The 20,970-nt window shown below is 42.8% G+C and overlaps 1 protein-coding gene across 6 annotated transcripts in view; it reads left to right on the top strand.

The window, feature by feature from the left end:
• LOC129835036 (ELAV-like protein 2) overlaps positions 1-20,970 on the top strand; it is a 128,976-nt gene that overhangs the window by 49,121 nt on the left and 58,885 nt on the right. For 4 of the 6 annotated variants that reach the window (XM_055900375.1, XM_055900374.1, XM_055900372.1 and 1 more), the window contains one exon: positions 4,366-4,520. The exons of the other annotated variants lie outside the window; for them this stretch is intronic. In XM_055900375.1, the coding sequence (XP_055756350.1) occupies positions 4,516-4,520 (5 nt within the window). In that variant the 5' untranslated portion in view covers positions 4,366-4,515. The remainder of the gene's footprint in view (positions 1-4,365; positions 4,521-20,970) is intronic. 6 annotated transcript variants of the gene reach the window in all.

Here is a 20,970-nt window from a genome sequence, read left to right as displayed (position 1 = left end):
GTGCAGGCAGCGATCGGTTGAATAGCATGCATTTAGTTTGACTTGTATTTAAGAGCAGTTGGAGGCCACGGAAGGAGACTTGTATGGCATTGAAGCTCATCTGGAGGGTTGTTAACACAGTGTCCAAAGAAGGGCCAGAAGTATACAGAATGGTGTCATCTGCGTAGAGGTGGATCAGAGACTCACCAGCAGCAGAGAGACATCATTGTTGTATACAGAGAAGAGAGTCGGCCCGAGATTTGACACCCCCATAGACTGCCAGAGGCCCGGACCACAGGCCGGAGAAGTAGTTGGTGAACCAGGCGAGGCAATCATTTGAGAAACCAAGGCAATCGAGTCTGCCGATGAGGATGTGGGGATTGACAGAGTCGAAAGCCTTGGCCAGGTCAATGAATACGGCTGCACAGTATTGTTTCTTATAGATGGCGGTTGAGATATCTTTTAGGACCTTGAGCGTGGCTGAGGTGCCCCCATGACCAGCTCTGAAACCAGATTGCATAGCGGAGAAGGTAAAGAGGAATGGTCCAAAATTCCTCCTGAGCGTTGTGCAGGTCTGATCTTCAACTACAGAAAACGTTTGGTTGAGGTTATTGCTGCCAAATGAGGGTCAACCAGTTATTAAATCCAAGGGTTCACATACTTTTTCCACCCTGCCCTATGAATGTTTACATGGTGTGTTCAATAAAGACGTGAAAACGTATAATTGTTTGTGTGTTATTAGTCTAAGCAGACTGTGTGTCTATTGTTGTGACCTAGATGAAGATCAGATCAAATTTTATGACCAATTTATGCAGAAATCCAGGTATTTCCAAAGGGTTCACATACTTTTTTTGCCACTGTAATCTTGCAATTTTCCACCATAGTAGGTGTCAACTTTTGACTGGTACTGTATAATTGAAGGTGAAGCTAAGAATGGCAGGTCTTTTTTCCCTTAGAATGGAGGTGTTTGGTGGCAACGTTGTCTGGTTTGGCACAATTTGGGAGAGACCAATATATTGGTGGTTTTGTTTTGGAAATTCTGTACAACTTCATTCTTTTAGGGGAGAGTTAGAGGTAGTATTGTTAGGTTCTAATTCGCAGAGTAAAAAAAAAAAACACACTTAATTAACCAAGTTTAATTCTTCCCAAAGGATCAACACAGCTGCATTAGACAAAAACATTTTTACACAAGCGCTGATATTTAACCTTTCCTCATAGGCTGAGTCTCCTCCTGCACATCTGTATAAACATTGTTCTTTACTGCTAGGCAGGACACTAGTGATACGGGCCATACACTTTTATTTCTCCCTTAAGGTGACCTGACCTCAACCCCCCTCCATCACTAATCCATGGCTCTCTCCCCTTATCAATGCCTGCCACATGTAATTGCTTCCCTGCACTTAACACATTCCAAGCTTAATTGCACACACTATATACCCTCCTCTTCTAACCATTAACTTCTGGTGTAGACCCTCTGAACCTCGGCACTCCCTCAGTGACATGAATAAGTATATTGCATTTTCTCAGAACCCAACAGTATTTAAATGTACTTAATTCCCTTGATTTAATTTGCATTGATCTGGAAAGGTTTGAAAGCATTTATGGCAGAGGGCTGTCATTGGGCTCACTTTTAACTGTTCAATTCTTTTCATATCAGGTCCTGTGTTTCATAGTGCTTATCTAGGATCAGGTTCCCCATGTCCATACATTCTTATTATGATCTAAAAGGCAAAACTGGTTCTAGACTGTGTGAATACAGGGCCAGTTCAGATGTAGACACAAGAAAAAAGGTAACTTTACAGTCTGATTTTCTGCTCATTTGAAGATATTTTGGGATTTACTGATGAGATTTTTTAATTATAGTGTATGTAAGGTAACAGCGAGGTAGCATAATATGTAGATTTTCTTAACAAATCAACCAGGTTTATACATTTGATTAGGCCATAGGGGCATTTTTATTTATTTTAGTCCTGCTTTGTAGCATTTTGCGGAGGCATTGTTATACTGACCACACTATACGTTTTTGAGGGTGTCCTTGTTCGATAGAGCCATTGGATGAAATTTCAGCGATGTTCCTACCGGAGGATTCATCGCTAAATATACAAGCAGACATTTTCTTTAGTCTCTGAATGACTACAGCTTATGTTGGGAGATGCATTGTGCTCTTGCCCCCGTCCATCCCCCAAGCCACTTCATTTTTTTTTGAACGGATGCAGACACTAACAACAATCTTTTTTGGCAAAACTGAAAGTACTGACGGGCGCCATTGCTTCAGGTGATTCCTCTCATCAACAAAATTTCGACAATGGAGCATATATTAGCTACATGGTGACATTCAACCATACATGTTTCAACCGGAAAATAGCGAAGAGGATTCAAAACAAAGAGTTGGATGTAGCTAACATTAGAGGCTCAGCTACAGCCAATGCCATCACCAAAAGAGCACATGACAAATACGGTGCCAAGCTAAGTAAGTTATTTTTTCCTGCAAGCCACCTAGGTAGCTAACTTTTATTTAATCTACTGAAACCCATATGTATTGATGGCTAACATATTACTGTGTTACAGTGGGGGAAAAGCTAATTATTCTTCTGTGAGGTAACATAAACTCACCCTATTCCGTACAAATGTGCGTAACCGTGACATTCAAACGAGGCTACAAAGAAAACTAATGGGACTGTAGCGAAGGTGTTGACTTCAAAATCGGGGGTGTGAACTAGGTTTCTATTCAAGCGTTGATCAACATGGTAATGGCTCTATAGTATTCGAGAAAAGTTGAAAAAACTGACCCTCCGTTACATCTTGACGTGTCATGTCGTAACGTACAGCACGCATAAAGCATCTATTTCCGTCTTACAATCTCTCTCCACCAGGTGTAGCACTTCTCTCATCGTTTAAAAACAAGAAATGAACAGTGACGTGGGTAAGGGGGGGATACCTAGTCATTTTTTTTGTCATCATTGCATGCGATCATCATTCTCAAAGCCACTGTTTACATCCAAGATCACTTTAGCACCGCCCTAAAAACCCGATTCAAATTCGACACAAACCTTCAAATAGGTATGTAATGACACATTATATAAACTCTTTATAGTGTTTTATTTACATTTTAGAAGCGATAAGTTGGACAGATCGATTGAAAAAAGCATTTTCCCACACGACATGTGTCCTTCTCACCATAACGCACTAGTTTCGCTTCCCCACCCACCATTTTTAAAAAGACCTGAAGGAGCTCATTGCTTTCTTGAATTATGCAGAAACGGGCAGCATGAAGGTCTCGGCATGAATTCTGTTGGAAAGAGGAGAAATTGTGCTTTACAATGGTATTGAAATTACAGTTGATCTGGAAGTATTACGTTTTGGGGGCGCTAAAATATGGTCATTTGTACGGACCAAGGCGATGTACGAGTTTACGTGAGTTTACGTTAGCTAGCTAAGTAGGCTAGCTTAACAACTACCGGTAGCCATATCTATGTCTAAAAATAGAGGTTTTACAATCTGAGGTCTTTTGTATCTCTATTGTAAAACCTCTTCTATTTTTAGACATAGATATAGCTAGCTACTAAACAGGGAGCTACAACCTTTTCTCCTAAAGTTAGGTTTACCAGCAAACGTTAGCACATGACTGGAGTTTTTTATTTTTTATTTTTTTTATTTCACCTTTATTTAACCAGGTAGGCTAGTTGAGAACAAGTTCTCATTTGCAACTGCGACCTGGCCAAGATAAAGCATAGCAGTGTGAACAGACAACAACACAGAGTTACACATGGAGTAAACAATAAACAAGTCAATAACATGGTAGAAAAAAAGAGAATCTATATACAATGTGTGCAAAAGGCATGAGGTAGGCAATAAATCGAATAATTACAATTTAGCAGATTCTAGTTGACTAGATAGTTAGCAAACTTGTATCATCAACTGTAAATAATTTTACTAGCTAGCTATGCAACATAATTGATGACAGTTGACTTTGGTTATGATTGAACTTGGATACATTTCAGTCTCGCAAAATTTTAGGCATGACGCAAGACAGGATTCCAAACAGATGTAAAGAACAAGTATATCAAGCAAGCTAGCTAGGTTTACTAGAAATAGTGAGGAGAAACAATAATACAAAAATGTACTGTTGTAAATCTCTAAAACTGAAGCTGGTTTCACGATAAAAAAATATTAGCCTAGGCATGCCTGATCTACCTACATGGCTGTACAACTTGTCTATCCACCCAGGCTCCTTTGTATTAGGCTAGATATTGTTGTAAATGTAATCCCTGTGCACATGTGTGCATGTTCAACTAGTCTACACCAATGTTGATGTTATGCTGGCATGGTTCAACGATTAAAATTGTACAATAACAAGTATATTTGTTTTTGCTTTTTGCCTTACAGACATTATCGTGTGGTGCCTGGACTTCTTCCTGGAGTGGATTCTAGATACAGAATTCCTTTGCCTGCGTGTGTCATTGTAGCAGAACTTTATCCCGTGAGCTGTATCCCTCTAGGGATTAGACATTATGCTGAATTTCAAGCAGATGACTCATGAGGTGAAGGGCAGTTTGATCATGACAACACTCCCACAGCTTTACAACTATTCCCAGAATTTACTGTGTTTCTTTGGAATGGCAATTTCATCATGACCACCTCTCCCATAATCTGCTGATCACCCGTTTTCTTAGCTACAGATTGTTACAAATGATAATGTGATTTAACCCAAGATTCTTGGTATCCATCACTGGCAGTTACATGATAGGTACTGTTTGGTGTAGCGCAGAGAATTTTTGACCAACCTTAGCGGTGGAAACAGGAGTCTCGTAAAATGTTTGTGTAGAGTTGCAGGGGGTCAATTTGAATTGAGAAAATAAATACTTTTTTGCTCCATAAAGTAATCTAACAGTATTTGCGCCGCCGTTGTCTCTATTTCAAGTTCTCACTCATTGATCAAGACAGGTCTGGCATCATGACATGTAGTGCTTTGGGGTGGACAACCCCCCTGTCTTGATCAATGAGAGAAGACTTTAAATAGACAAGATGTTTCCAAACATCCTTGGGTAAATCACATTAACTGGTGTAACTAGAGTTCTCTGCACTACAACTGAGACACACTGAACTGTACTACACTGTTAATACTATTTTAGAAAAAAAAAATTGTTACTTTTACCATATAATATTGCTGTTGAATACCCAGTTCCCTTGTGATGGCATTAAATAGTTTATACTCTCCTGTATTTTAGATTTGGACAAATAAATAAACATTCTTTGGATATCTGAATGTCTAGCATCCATTTGACGCTGGTGCCCTGTACAGCTTATATACACATCTGTGGGCAAACACATTTCGAAGATTGATAGAAAAGATCCATATTTACTTTATGGTGGTTCCTGGAGAGCTACTGTCCTGTAGGTTTTGACTCCAACCCTAATCTAGCGCACCTGATTCTTATAATTACCTGCGTTTTACACAGGCAGCCCAATTCTGATATTTTTTCCACTAATTGGTCTTAATCACATCACACCTTTTTCAGAACCGATCTGATTGGTCAAAAGACCAATTCGTGAAAAAACTAATTATATCAGAATTGGGCTGCGTGTGTAAACCCAGCCATAGTCCTTTATCCGTCTTCGGTACACTGGCAATGGGGAAGCGGAGACTTTTTGTGCTTATGGCGATGGGCTTGTCCTGCAAGCAGTGAACGACCAGCTGGATAAGACTGCCGAAAGTAGTGAAGGGCTTCTTAAACACCAACTGTTTGGTTCTCTTGCAGCAGATTTCCTGGTACTGCACTTCTCTTGGAAAGACATGGTTGTAGTCTTATTTTACACTTTTAGTGGAAGGGACCTGGGCCAATACGCCTTCGTTGGTAAAGGTATCAACTGAATGGGTCCGGCTAGCGTGTTGTTTAGGGACAACGAGGGGATCTTTGAGAGGAAAGATCTTTAAAAAAGAAAAGTGGGGCTGAAGGTGCGAAAAGTCTTAGGAAGGCAGTTCTTACACAGTATGAATTGTTGTGTATGAAAGATTGAGGAGAAATGCATTTACTGTCTAAGCACAACCCTGCACAACCAAAAATCCCTTCCTCATTTCAGTACTGTTTATAAACTTCCCCCAACCCATTGACTTTGATTGATCATTCTTGTCAATAGTAGCCCTTTGCAGGGGAATGTCGTAGACATGTTTTTGTATTGCGTTTTTAGACTGCAGAGCGAATTATGAGGTGGTTGTGTCATTACTGTTGTACTCTTGATTTAGACCTTTCAGTGACCATTGCTGGTTTCTGTCCCACAATCTTGTTGTGCTCCATAACCACAAGGTGTGTCAGTTCCCTCATGCTTGTGTATCCAAAATGCCTCTGCCAACTAACCTTCACCTTGTTCAGCACTAGGGGTTCGAAGCGCATCTTGGTGGAATCTGATTCTCTACCACCAACAACATACACAATATAACCACCCCACTAATTGTATTGATCTCTATTAGACTGGCAAGCTAAGCATACTGCTGACGGGTGTATAAAATCCAGCACACAGCCATGCAATAGACAAACATTGACAGTAGAAACATTGACAGGAGACAAACATTGACAGGAGAATGGCCTGAGCTCAGTAACTGTCAACGTGGCACTGTCATAGGATGCCACCTTTCACATTTCTGCCCAGCTAGAGCTGCACCAGTCAACTATGTACTGTTATTGTGAAGTGGAAACATCTAGGAGCAACAATGGCTCAACTGTGAAGTGGTCATAGATCGGGACCGCTGAAGCGCGTAGCAAGTAAAACTGGTGATTTTCTTCTACATTTTTAGGGGGTAGAGCAGCTTCAATATTGCAGATTGTAGCTTCCATCAATGTAATTGTCTGGTTCATTTCCAATCCCCAATATATAAACACAGTCTGCTTAAACTAATAACACACAAACAATCATACTTTTTCATGTCTTTATTGAACACACCGTGTAAACATTCACAGTGCAGGGTGGAAAAAGTACACTCAGCAAAAAAAGAAACGTCCCTTTTTCAGGAACCTGTCTTTCAAAGATAATTCGTAAAAATCCAAATAACTTCACAGATCTTCATTGTAGAGGGTTTAAACACTGTTTCCCATGCTTGTTCAATGAACAATAAACAATTAATGAACATGCACCTGTGGAACGGTCGTTAAGACACTAACAACTTACAGACGGTAGGCAATTAAGGTCACAGTTATGAAAACTTAGGACACTAAAGAGGATCCCTGCTCATCTGCGTGAATGTGCCTTAGGAATGCTGCAAGGAGGCATAAGGACTGTAGATGTGGCCAGGGCAATAAATTGCAATGTCCGTATTGTGAGACGCCTAAGACAGTGCTACAGGGAGACAGGACGGACAGCTGATCATCCTCGCAGTAGCAGACAACATGTAACAACACCTGCACAGGATCGGTACATCCGAACATCACACCTGCGGGACAGGTACAGGATGGCAACAACAACTGCCCGAGTTACACCAGGAATGCACAATCCCTCCATCAGTGCTCAGACTGTCCGCAATAAGTTGAGAGTCGCTGGACTGAGGGTTTGTGGGCCTGTTGTAAGGCAGGTCCTCACCAGACATCACCGGCAACAATGTCGCCTATGGGCACAAACCAACCGTCGCTGGACCAGACAGGACTGGCAAAAAGTGCTCTTCACTGACGAGTCACGGTTTTGTCTCACCAGGGGTGATGGTCGGATTCGCGTTTATCGTTGAAGAATGAGCCTTACACCGAGGCCTGTACTCTGGAGCGGGATCGATTTGGAGGTGGAGGGTCCGTCATGATGTGGGGCGGTGTGTCACAGCATCATTGGACTGAGCTTGCTGTCATTCCAGGCAATCTCAACGCTGTGCATTACAGGGAAGACATCCTCCTCCCTCATGTGGTACCCTTCCTGCAGGCTCATCCTGACATGACCCTCCAGCATGACAATGCCACCAGCCATACTGCTCGTTCTGTGTGTGATTTCCTGCAAGACAGGAATGTCTGTGTTCTGCCCCATGGCCAGCGAAGAGCCTGGATCTCAATCCTATTGTGCTCGTCTGGGACCTGTTGGGTCGGAGTGTGAGGGCTAGGGCCATTCCCCCCAGAAATGTCAGGGAACTTGCAAGAGCCTTAGTGGAAGAGTGGGGAACATCTCCCAGCAAGAACCTGCAAATCTGGTGCAGTCCATGAGGAGGAGATGCACTGCAGTACTTAATGCATCTGGTGGCCACATCAGATACTGACTGTAGCTCCCTCCAGTAACCACAAGCAGAACTGTTCCTTGATTTTAACTGCCGGCTTTATTCTGTAGTTTTAGTTAGAATTATCACCTTCCGTGAGAACACTCTTACAACTTGTCTTACGAGTGACTTATTAGCTTGCTATAATTCAAGTGCTTACATAAATGAGAAGTTTAGCCTGAGCTATAACAGTATCAGATTAAACACATGAATAAAGGAAAAATACCTCATTTGCTGATTACTACAGAAGGGGGAAATCAAAAACTTCACACTTATTATTCCTGGCATGAATTCACGCTTCATTCTTAATTAGTATAACGTTACCATCCTAACATACATACTTCAAACTTTACGAACTACACCCGAAGACATGAAAACTTAGATAACACAGCAAGGGATTGCCTTCACTCCAAAGGTGTGTTGCTACGATAATAATTCCCGTTACACCAGTTCTTAGCCATGTAGTTCCGCTTGTCTTATCGTTTCCCCCGCATAGCGAACACATAAACAATTCAAACAAAAAAACTACAAAATAGACTTACAGGTTAATTGTCAGTTACAACTGTTCATTTTGATTTAGACCCCCGCTTTGTTCAGGGACACATTATTCCATTTATGATATTCACATGTCTGTGGAACTTGTTCCGTTTGGCTGTTGCTGAATCTTGTTTTGTTCATACAAATATTTACAAACATTTAAAAATAAACGCAGTTGACAGTGAGAGGATGTTTCTTTTTTTGCTGAGTTTATATTTTTGGACAACCAAACAGTACCATTCAAAAGTTTGGACACCTACTCATTCCTATTTCTCTCCATATCCCTGGATTCCTACCGCAAACTCTGAACATTTTCATCTGGATCAGCAATTAGCTAACCGCAATCCTGGGTGACCACTCCTGGCTAGCGTTTTCATCCCGGAGCAAGCACCAATTAGCCTGAAGCTAGCCCGGCCCACTCCTGGTCTACAATATCCGGACCCCTTCTACTGCCTGTACGTGGCACGGAACCCTGCCGATCCTCTACGACTGGAATACCAACATAATCTGCCCGAGGATTCCAACAGGCCCCTCAGGCACGATGCCCGCTGAAGGCCCATTCTGCTAACCTGCTAGGCCTGCTAGCTACCTAGAGCTACCTGGAACCCTACTAATTCCTCGACTGGTCTTTCAACGTCACTGCACGAAGAGGCAAAAACAGACGTATCCCCATCGCGACGTCCCCCAAAGGCTAACTTGCTAGCCCCGGGTCTGCCAACTGCTAGCTTGCCTGCCCCTGTCTGCTAACTGCTAGCTTGCCTTCCCCGGTCTGCTAACTGCTAGCTTGTTTAGCCCCGGCCTACTAACTGTCTGAATCGACGTGTCCCCAGTCAGCCCAACCACTCACTGGACCCATATGTTCACTTGGCTATGTATGCCTCTCTTTAATATCAATATGCCTCGTCCATTACTCTCCTGGTTAGTAATGACTGTCTTTTTTCACTGTAGAGCCTCTAACCCTGCTCAATATGCCTTAACCAACCATGTTGTTCCACCTCCTACATATGCGATGACATCACCTGGTTTAAACGTCTCTAGAGACTATATCTCTCTCATCATTACTCAATGCCTAGGTTTACCCCCAATGTACTCACATCCTACCTTACTTTTGTCTGTACACTATGCCTTAAATCTATGAGATCGAGCCCAGAAACCTGCCCCTTTTACGCTCTGTTCCGAACGTGCTAGACGGCCAGTTCGTATAGCATTGAGCCGTACCCTTATCCTACTTCTCCTCTGTTCCTCTGGTGTTGTAGAGGTTAATCCAGGTCCTGCAGTGCCTAGCCCCACTCCCCAGGTGCTCTCATTTGTTGACTTCTGTAACCATAAAAGCCTTGGTTTCATGCATGTTAACATTAGAAGCCTACTCCCTAAGTGTGTTTTACTCACTGCTTTAGCACACTCCGCCAACCCGGATGTCTTAGCCGTGTCTGAATCTTGGCTTAGGAAAACCAACAAAAAGCCTGAAATCTCCATCGCTAACTATAACATTTTCCGCCAAGATAGAACTGCCAAAGAGGGCGGTGTTGCAATCTACTGCAGAGATAGCCTGCAGAGTTCTGTATTACTATCCAAGTCTGTACCCAAACATCTCGAGCTTCTACTTCTAAAAATTCACCTTTCCAGAAACAAGTCTCTCACTGTTGCCGCTTGCTATAGACCACCCTCTGCCCCCAGCTGTGCCCTCGATACCATATGTGAATTAATTGCCCCCCATCTATCTTCTGAGCTCGTGCTACTAGGTGACCTAAGCTGGGACATGCTTAACACCCCGGCCATCCTACAATCTAAGCTTGATCCCCTCAATCTCACACAAATTATCAATGAACCTACCAGGTACAACTACAAATCCGTAAACACGGGCACCCTCATAGATGTAACTAACTCGCCCTCCAAACACACCTCTGCTGTTTTCTATCAAGATCTCAGCGATCACTGCCTCATTGCCTGCATCCGTAATGGGTCTGTGACCAAAGGACCACCCCTCATCACTGTCAACCGCTCCCTAAAACACTTCTGCGAGCAGGCCTTTCTAATCGACCTGGCCGGGGTATCCTGGAATGACATTGACCTCATCCCATCATTTAAAAAAAATAAAAATATTTCACCTTTATTTAACCAGGTAGGCTAGTTGAGAACAAGTTCTCATTTGCAACTGCGACCTGGCCAAGATAAAGCATAGCAGTGTGAACAGACAACAACACAGAGTTACACATGGAGTAAACAATAAACAAGTCAATAACATAGTAGAAAAAAAAGAGAATCTATATACAATGTGTGCAAAAGGCATGAGGAGGTAGGCAATAAATAGGCCATAGGAGCGAATAATTACAGTTTAGCAGATTAACACTGGAGTGATAAATCATCAGATGATCATGTGCAAGTAGAGATACTGGTGTGCAAAAGAGCAGAAAAGTAAATAAATAAAGAAAGTATGGGGATGAGGTAGGTAAATTGGGTGGGCTATATACCGATGGACTAAGTACAGCTGCAGCGATCGGTTAGCTGCTCAGATAGCAGGTGTTTAAAGTTGTTGAGGGAGATAAAAGTCTCCAACTTCAGAGATTTTTGCAATTTGTTCCAGTCGCAGGCAGCAGAGAACTGGAAGGAAAGGCGGCCAAATGAGGTTTTGGCTTTAGGGGTGATCAGTGAGATACACCTGCTGGAGCGCGTGCTACGGGTGGGTGTTGCCATCGTGACCAGTGAACTGAGATAAGGCGGCGCTTTACCTAGCATAGCCTTGTAGATGACCTGGAGCCAGGGGGTCTGACGACGAACATGTAGCGAGGGCCAGCCGACTAGAGCATACAGGTCGCAGTGGTGGGTGGTATAAGGTGCTTTAGTAACAAAACGGATGGCACTGTGATAAACTGCATCCAGTTTACTGAGTAGAGTATTGGAAGCTATTTTGTAGATGACATCGCCGAAGTCGAGGATCGGTAGGATAGTCAGTTTTACTAGGGTAAGTTTGGCGTCGTGAGTGAAGGAGCCTTTGTTGCGAAATAAAAAGCTGACTCTAGATTTGATTTTGGATTGGAGATGTTTGATATGAGTCTGGAAGGAGAGTTTGCAGTCTAGCCAGACACCTAGGTACTTATAGATGTCCACATATTCTAGGTCGGAACCATCCAGGGTGGTGATGCTAGTCGGGCGTGCGGGTGCAGGCAGCGAACGTTTGAAAAGCATGCATTTGGTTTTACTAGCGTTTAAGAGCAGTTGGAGGTCATGGAAGGAGTGTTGTATGGAATTGAAACTCATTTGGAGGTTAGTTAGCACAGTGTCCAAGGAAGGGCCAGAAGTATACAGAATGGTGTCGTCTGCGTAGAGGTGGATTAGGGAATCGCCAGCAGCAAGAGCAACATCGTTGATATATACAGAGAAAAGAGTCGGCCTGAGAATTGAACCCTGTAGTACCCCCATAGTGACTGCCAGAGGGCCGGACAACATGCCCTCCGATTTGACACACTGAACTCTGTCTGCGAAGTAGTTGGTGAACCAGGCAAGGCAGTCATTAGAAAAACCGAGGCTACTGAGTCTGCCGATAAGAATATGGTGATTGACAGAGTCGAAAGCCTTGGCCAGGTCGATGAAGACGGCTGCACAGTACTGTCTTTTATCGATGGAAGTTATTTTTTATTTAGTTTTTATTTCACCTTTATTTAAAAGGTGTCCCAAAACTGATCCAAGATGGCGTAGCAGTGTAGGCGTGTTTTGTTCATCCTCTCGTGTACTCTTGTATTTTTCGTATTTTTATCATATATAATATGCATATCTTATCTTCTGGGGATGAGCCGACTAGAGCATACAGGTAGGCAGTTGAATTTGTGTATGCTTTTCATCCAAACGTGAAAATGCTGTCCCCTATCCTAGAGAATGCTGCCCCCTATCCTTCCAAACGAGCTTCAATGCCATACAACACTCCTTCCGTGGCCTCTAACTGCTCATAAACGCGAATAAAACCAAATGCATGCTTTTCAACCATTCGCTGCAAAAAGCTAGTAGCTAATTAGCTGGTTAGCTGCTGATGTCTCGCTTGTAATGGAGGTCCTGGATATAAGATCTATACAAATAAAAAATGTGATCCGTGTCACATTGAGTGAGGCGGGTTACCAGAAGGTATATTTAATTTAAAAGTAGAAAAGAGATCATATAAAATACATTGAAAAATACAATCCACTGGGCCACAAGCGATGAGGTCACGTGCCATTTGTTGTACCGTGCGGCCTCCAGATATTGACTCCAGATATTGCCATTTAATTTATTTTAAGTCAATGTCTTCTCTTTGTGGCTTTGATGCTTGGTGTCCAGATGCCTTTTAATTTTGGAGGGTTTCATGCTCTCATTAGCTAACAGCTCGTTGCATAGGACTCACTGCGGTCTACACTCACCCTGCCTGTCTTCTACATACAGCAGCAGTCAAAAGTTGTTTTTTTTCTTTATTTTTTAAAACATTTTCTACATTGTAGAATGATTGTGAAGACATCAACACCATGAAATAACACATTAGGAATCATGTATTAACCAAAAAAGTGTGAAAAAATGTCTAAACATATTTTACCCTTTGCCTTGATGACAGCTTTGCATACTCTTGGCATTCTCTCAACCAGCTTAATGAGGAATATTTTTCCAACAGTCTTGAAGGAGATCCCACATATGCTGAGCACTTGTTGGCTGCTTTTCCTTCACTCTGCAGTCCAACTCATCCCAAACCATCTCAATTGGGTTGAGATTGTGGAGGCCAGGTCTGGGTCAAATGGCCCTTACACAACCTGGAGGTGTGTTGGGTCATTGGCCTGTTGAAAAACAAATTATAGTCCCACTAAGCGCATCCAGATGGGATGGCGTATCACTGCAGAATGCTGTGGTAGCCATGCTGGTTAAGTGTGCCTTGAATTCTAAATAAATCAGTCACCAGCAAAGCACCCCCAAACCATCACACCTCCTCCTCCATACTTCATGGTGGGAACCACACATGCGGAGATCATCTGTTCACCTACTCTGCATCTCACAAAGACATTGCGGTTGGAACCAAAAATCTCCAATTTGGATTCCAGACCAAAGGACAGATTTCCACCGATTTAATGTCCATTGCTCGTGTTTCTTGGCCCAAGCAAGTCCCTTTTTTCTTATTAGTGTCCTTTAGTTGTGGTTTCTTTGCAGCAATTTGATCATGAAGGCCTGATTTACGCAGTCTCCTCTGAACAGTTGAGGTTGAGATGTCTGTTACTTGAACTCTGGAGCATTTATCTAGGCTGCAATTTTTGAGGCTGGTAACTCTAATAAACTTATGCTCTGCAGCAGAGGTAACTCTTGGTCTTCCTTTCCTGTGGCGGTCCTTATGAGAGCCAGTTTCGTCATAGTTCTTGATGGTTCTTGCGACTGCACTTGAAGAAACTTTCAAAGTTCTTGAAATTTTCCAGATTGACTGACCTTATTCTTAAAGCTGTGGGGCGGCAGGTAGCCTAGTGGTTAGAGTGTTGGACTAGTAACCGGAAGATTGCCAGATCAAATCCCCGAACTGATAAGGTAAAAAAAATAAAAAATCTGCCCCTGAAGAAGGCTGTTCCTAGGTTGTTGTTGAAAATAAGAATTTAACTGACTTGCCTAGTTTAAAAAAAGCTATGATGAACTGTTGTTTCTCTTTGCGTATTTGAGCTGTTCTTGCCATAACATGGACTTAGCCCCATTTGGTAAAAGACAATCTTCTGTATACCACCCCTACCTTGTCACAACACAACTGATTGTCTGAAAATAAATTCCACAAATTAACTTTTAACAAGGCACACAAGGCACTGTTAATTGAAATGCATTCCAGGTTACTACCTCAAGAAGCTGGTTGAAAGAATGCCAAGAGTGTGCAAAGCTGTCATCAAGGCAAAGGGTGGCTACTTTGAACAATCTTAAATCTCAAATATATTTTTTGGTTACTACATGATATGTTTATTCTACATTGTGGGAAATGGTAATAATAAAGAAAAACCCTGCAATGAGTAGGTGTCAACTTTTGACTGACACTACACTTACTTTGCATTCGGAAAGTATTCAGACCCCTTGACTTTTTCTAGAATTGATTACATCATTTCCCCCCTAATCAATCTCCACCTAATGCTCCATAATTATGCTGCAAAACATTGTTTTCAGATTTATTTGCAAATATACAGAAAAAAAATGTAATAATATTCTATTTACATAAGTATTCAGACCCTTTACTCAGTACTTTGTTGAAGCAGCGATTACAGCCTAGAGTATTTTTTATTTATTTTTAATACATTTGTATGGGGTGTTGTGTGTAGATTGAGGGAATAAGGCTGTAACGAAATTTGGAAAAAGTCTAGGGGTCTGAATACTTTCCGAATGCACTGTACTTTTAACAGATTGTAACATTTTGATTGATTTGGTGAGCAGTGAGAGCCTTTTAGCTATTTTCTTGGAAATCCTTCAACTGTTTGTTGCGCTCATTTGCATCTCCAAATAGTTTTTTGCCTTTGCCTTTAAGGGAAGCCATGGCTTGTTGGGGTCTGTGTTGCTTTCCTCACCAATTTGTTCGCTGTTGTGTATAACTGACCTCTCTCTCTCTCTCCCGGTTGCTTGGGGATATATTGCTCTATCAATTTAAGGGTTAATTTAATCTCTCTGGTTTCAGCATATAATCACAGTTTTGACGGTACAAAACTGCACTACCATTTCCCCATGCATCCTATCGGTACGCACATGCTAGCTTACTATTCAATCAGGTAATGTTAGATCATCATACCTACCCCCATTCCACTTCTGGCGTGCGTAGAATGCCCACTGATGTAACCACTGTATTAATGTATCTGTGATGCATATCTGTATTCCCAGTCATGTGAAATCCATTGATTTCCTTATATGAAGTGTAACATCTTTCAAATTGTTGCGTTTTGTATATTTTTGTAAAGTGTATGTATTCAGGGCAACTAGCCATATTTTCAGTCGGTGCAGGTCATTCAATGGAAGTTTGAAAGATTTTGGCCCACCACTACAATGCAACTATTACAGCATTGGAAGGGGAGACTATAAGATACTGTTTCAACTGTGAAATAACTTCTCAATGAAACGCTTTCTAAATAGTTTCTCAGGAGTTAACTGTGAAATAGCTTTTAAAACAGTTTTCCATGAACATAGTCTAAAATCAAGTTTTCGACAATTTCCACAATGCCACTAGTAAAGCATTGGAGACACCCATTTTTGTGTAACAACTGAAACATACTTTTTAAGTTTCCATTATGGGCTTCGTCAATTTCCAAGCAAAAACTAGTGCATATCAAGCCTTAGTTTGTTATTGCAAGTTTTTACAGCACACACACTAACCATATTGGATGGTAATTGGTCGATCTAACAAATCTTACCACACTTAGCTACGTTTGCTAGCTAGACACTTGCTAACGTAAAAGCTAGTTAATAACTTGAAAATACTTCCAGCAGTGTATACAATCTTCAGTCACTGCTGCGAGGTAAAACTATTGCTTTGGATGAGCAATGGCAGTCTGTTGAAGTACTCACGGGGGGGTCTTTTTGTTTATGTACTCTTCTCACACTTTGCTTACTTGATATTTATAAAATGAGTGGGTCTAATGCGGATTGGTTAAAACCGCATTCCAGCCGGTGTCTATTCTACAAGTTACCGCCGGCTAAGTCTGACGTTAAAATGCCTATTTACTCTGCTCCATCCTACTGCGCAATCCACTGTCTCATCAGCCCAGCCAAGGAATTTTATACATTTGATCTAGACATTATGTCACATTTATTTTAGAGTAACATTTAGTTTAACAGTGGAGATTTGTATAAACCTTGCTGTCTGTCTCTGACATTTGCAACGTTATTTCAATATTCATATTCGAACTCCAGGTGACCCATAGTAATGAACGTGTCAGGAGCTGGGACGAGACAGGCAGGCAGCGTTTCTCAGCCAGTCGAAATCACGAATCAGCTGGCTTCATTTTTATGGATATATACAAAGAAATGTCAATTATAAAACAAAATGGTGTGCAAGCTAGTCTTTCCAGCTTCAGTTTGAAATGATTTTGTTAGCTGTGTTGTTGGCTAGCTCCTCTGAACAACAGTGTCCTGGCGAGAGGGCAAATATCGCGCCTCATTAGCTAATTGTTGTGCATATATCCACATGAAATGTCACTAGAAAACAGTTTAAACAAATGCAAATGCGGCTACTTGCTGTTATTCTGGCTGCACTTTTTGACATGACTAAGTTAGTCGTAGTTGGCTAGCTAGCAAGCAAGGGATGAGAATGTTGACCGCCAGTATGGCAATGGAACATTAAGAACGAACAACTGGGTTGAGTCGATAGATTCAGAACAAAAAGACTGAACGACTGGGACTCTAGCAACCGAACCAATAGAATGAACCACCAGCCGACTTTGGTAGCAACCCTAGATTTGTGTTGGGACTATATCTTGTGGAAGGATGAAATGGTATGAATAAATTAATCAAAATAACGGTTTTAATGAAAACATGTCAGTCATTATTTGAGGATATTGGTAACCCGTTGTATACAAAGTGATTATGCCCTCGTAGCTGGTGTTTGGAGGATATATTGGCATGGTTTTAGAACACCCGTGTCAATATATCTTCCAAACACCGGTTTGTCGAGCATCATAACTTAACTAACAAACTTGTTCAAAATTCCCGCTATCTTAGCTGGCCAGCTGTGTTGACAAGTATCCTTGTGCCCACTGTCACAGCGGATGAATGAAATGTGAAGTTGGGAGAAAATGGTTCCAAAAATAAATGTTTTTCAAACATACTTATGACAGAGAAAGAGAATCGCTGTAAGGACAGGAACCAGCGGGTGACACGGTCATTCGTGTCCTTACCTCTTGCCATCCACACAAGAGGGGCATGGTCAGTAATCAGAGTGAACTTCCTCCCGAGGAGGTAATACTTGAGGGTGTCCAGTTCCCACTTCACGGCGAGTCACTCCTACACGACAATCGAGTATTTCTTCTCCCTTGGGAGGAGTTTCCTGCTGACATACATGATGGGGTGCTCCTCAACTTCCTGCTCTTGAGACAAAATGGCCCCTACCTCTGTGTCAGATGCGTCTGTCTGGACCAGGAGGTTTTTTGAGAAGGCCGGGGTGACGAGTACCGGGTGCGAACATAGCACATCCTTCAGGGCCTGGAACGCCGCCTCTTTGTCTTCCGTCCATCGGACCGTCTGGGGTAGTCGTGCCTTTGTTAAGTCGGTGAGGGGAGAACCTACTCCGGCAAAGTTAGGTACAAATCTACTGTAGTACCCTGCTAACCCCAGGAATGACTTCACCTGCCTCTTGGTTCGAGGGACCGGCCATCCCCTAATGGCAGCAATTTTTTCTTCTTCTTGGTTTCACATTTCCACTCCCTATCTGATAGCCCATGTACTCCACCTCTGCGTAGCCCACCTTGCACTTGTGGGGGTTCGCGGTCAGACCTGCATCCCTTATCGCATCCAGCACGGCCTGTAACCTACAAAGATGTGACTCCCAACTGTCACTGTGCACAAATATGTCGTCCAGATAAGCAGCGGCGTATTCACTGGTGGCCGCAGGACACGGTCCATGAGTCGCTGAAAGGTCGCTAGTGCCCCGTGGAGCCCGAAAGACAGAACCCGGTAGTGGTATAGCCCCCCTCGGGGTGGAAAAGGCAGTCTTCTCCCATGAGGCACCTGCCAGTGCCCCCTTCGTCAGGTCCAAGGTGCTGACGTATCTCTCCATCCCCAAGCAGTCGATCAGTTCGTCCACCTGGGGCATGGGGTAGGCATCGAACTTACTGACCTCGTTCAGGCCCCGGAAGTCATTACAGAAGCGGACGGTTCCGTCCGGTTTCGGATCCAGCACTATGGGGCTAGACCGCTCACAATGTGACTCCTCCAGTACCCCCATTTCTAGAATTGTCGCCACTTCCCGCTGGACCACCACCCTCCGGGCTTCTAGTATCCAGTATGGCCGTTTGCCCACTTTGTCTCCTAGACGGGTGTGGATATGATGTTTCACGAGATCCGTGCGCCCCGGCACCTCAGAGAACATGGCCCTATTCCGCTGGACCAACTCTCTGAGCTCTTGTTGTTGGGTCGGGCTGAGGTCTTCCCCCATTGCAACTTCGACCGAGGGCAATTGTGCGCCGCCCCTTGGGCCTCCCGGTTGCAGCCGGCTGCGACAGAGCCTGGTCTCGTGCCTTAGTGCCTTAGACCACTGTGCCACCCGGGAGGTCCTGTAGCTACTTTTTAAGTAAATACCTGCAGTCAACTTGTGCAGTTTGTTAGGAGATAAAACTGATCGCGTTCTTCATTTCACCTGTCACATTATTTTACACGAAGAAGCTTAAGTTCCCCAGAACAGTTGAGGCAGTTATGCGTTTGTTTGTAAATAGCACAACGGGAGAAAGCGGGAGCAGGTGTTTCCAGCTGTGTATTGACCGGGATCGCGTTTTATATTGAAAGTTTTTTTTTTCTTCAATAGAGTGATCAGGGACGTGTAACTCGTTTTCCTTCACAGAAAATACATTAGTGCAACACATTCGCTGGAAAATAGCATAATTTTCAGATGACATCAGAAGTGCAACGCTATTTGGCTGGTAGCCACAGAAGTAAATGAGCTTACAATTAAAAAGCAAGGTCTTTTTTTGCAAAAAGCATATATGGCGATCAAGTTTGTAATGTTTGTCGTAGAAAGAATATAGCCAGCTACATTTCCTAATGTTTTGCTTAAAGTTAATCTGGCATTTTACTAGACAAAAGTATGCTGGTTACACTGTGAAAAGTACTGGATAAAAGTAGTTACAATTCAGTCAGATGTCTGCTGATAGAATGCATTTACAAAATGCAGAAAGATTCTTCTCATGCATTTTCTTTTTTTCCTGCGTGAAAAATGCAGAATTCCGCTTTAACACTACCCCTAACTTGCTAGTTATCGAAGTGAATTAACAACTTGACTGAGCATCATATTGTGTTAGCTTTCTGCTGTGTTTGAGAAGTCTAAGCCCTAGTGACTCGGCATGTACAGCTACTGTTTAAGAGCCAGTACTGTTCTTAATTCAGACAAGCATGCATCAAAACTTTGTTAATTTCCACAATGTCTACTGTTCACATTCGCTTGTAAATGCCCAAACTCACCAAAAATAACATTTGATTGCTCCTATGTATGTATGTATGTATGTACAGTGGGGAGAACAAGTATTTGATACACTGCCGATTTTGCAGGTTTTTTTACTTACAAAGCATGTAGAGGTCTGTACTTTTTATCATAGGTACACTTCAACTGTGAGAGACGGAATCTAAAACAAAATCCAGAAAATCACATTGTATGATTTTTAAGTAATTAATTTGCATTTTATTGCATGACATGCGTATTTGATAACCTACCAAACAGTAAGAATTCCGGCTCTCACAGACCTGTTAGTTTTTCTTTAAGAAGCCCTCCTGTTCTCCACTCATTACCTGTATTAACTGCACCTGTTTGAACTCGTTACCTGTATTAAAGACACCTGCCCACACACTCAATCAAACAGACTCCAACCTCTCCACAATGGCCAAGACCAGAGAGCTGTGTAAGGACATCAGGGATACAATTGTAGACCTGCACAAGGCTGGGATGGGCTACAGGACAATAGGCAAGCAGCTTGGTGAGAAGGCAACAAGTTCAAGATGACGGTCAATCACCCTCGGTCTGGGGCTCCATGCAAGATCTCACCTCGTGGGGCATCAATGACCATGAGGAAGGTGAGGGATCAGCCCAGAACTACACGGCAGGACCTGGTCAATGACCTGAAGAGAGCTGGGACCACATTCTTAAAGAAAACCATTAGTAACACACTACGCCGTCATGGATTAAAATCCTGCAGCGCACACAAGGTCCCCCTGCTCAACCCAGCGCATGTCCAGGCCCATCTGAAGCTCAATTTTTGTCTCATCAGACCACATGACCTTCTCCCATTCCTCCTCTGGATCATCCAGATGGTCATGTGGTCTGATGAGACAAAAATTGAGCTTTTTGGTCTAAACTCCACTCGCCGTGTTTGGAGGAAGAAGAAGGATGAGTACAACCCCAAGAACACCATCCCAACCGTGAAGCATGGAGGTGGAAAAATCATTCTTTGGGGATGCTTTTCTGTAAAGGGGACAGGACGACTGCACCGTATTGAGGGGAGGATGGATGGGGCCATGTATCGCGAAATCTTGGCCAACAACCTCCTTCCCTCAGTAAGAGCATTGACGAT

This window comes from Salvelinus fontinalis, chromosome 36, assembly GCF_029448725.1.
Source record: "Salvelinus fontinalis isolate EN_2023a chromosome 36, ASM2944872v1, whole genome shotgun sequence".
NCBI lineage: Eukaryota > Metazoa > Chordata > Actinopteri > Salmoniformes > Salmonidae > Salvelinus > Salvelinus fontinalis.
Note: the sequence above shows the minus strand (reverse complement) of the source record. Positions and strands in the feature narration are given on the sequence as shown.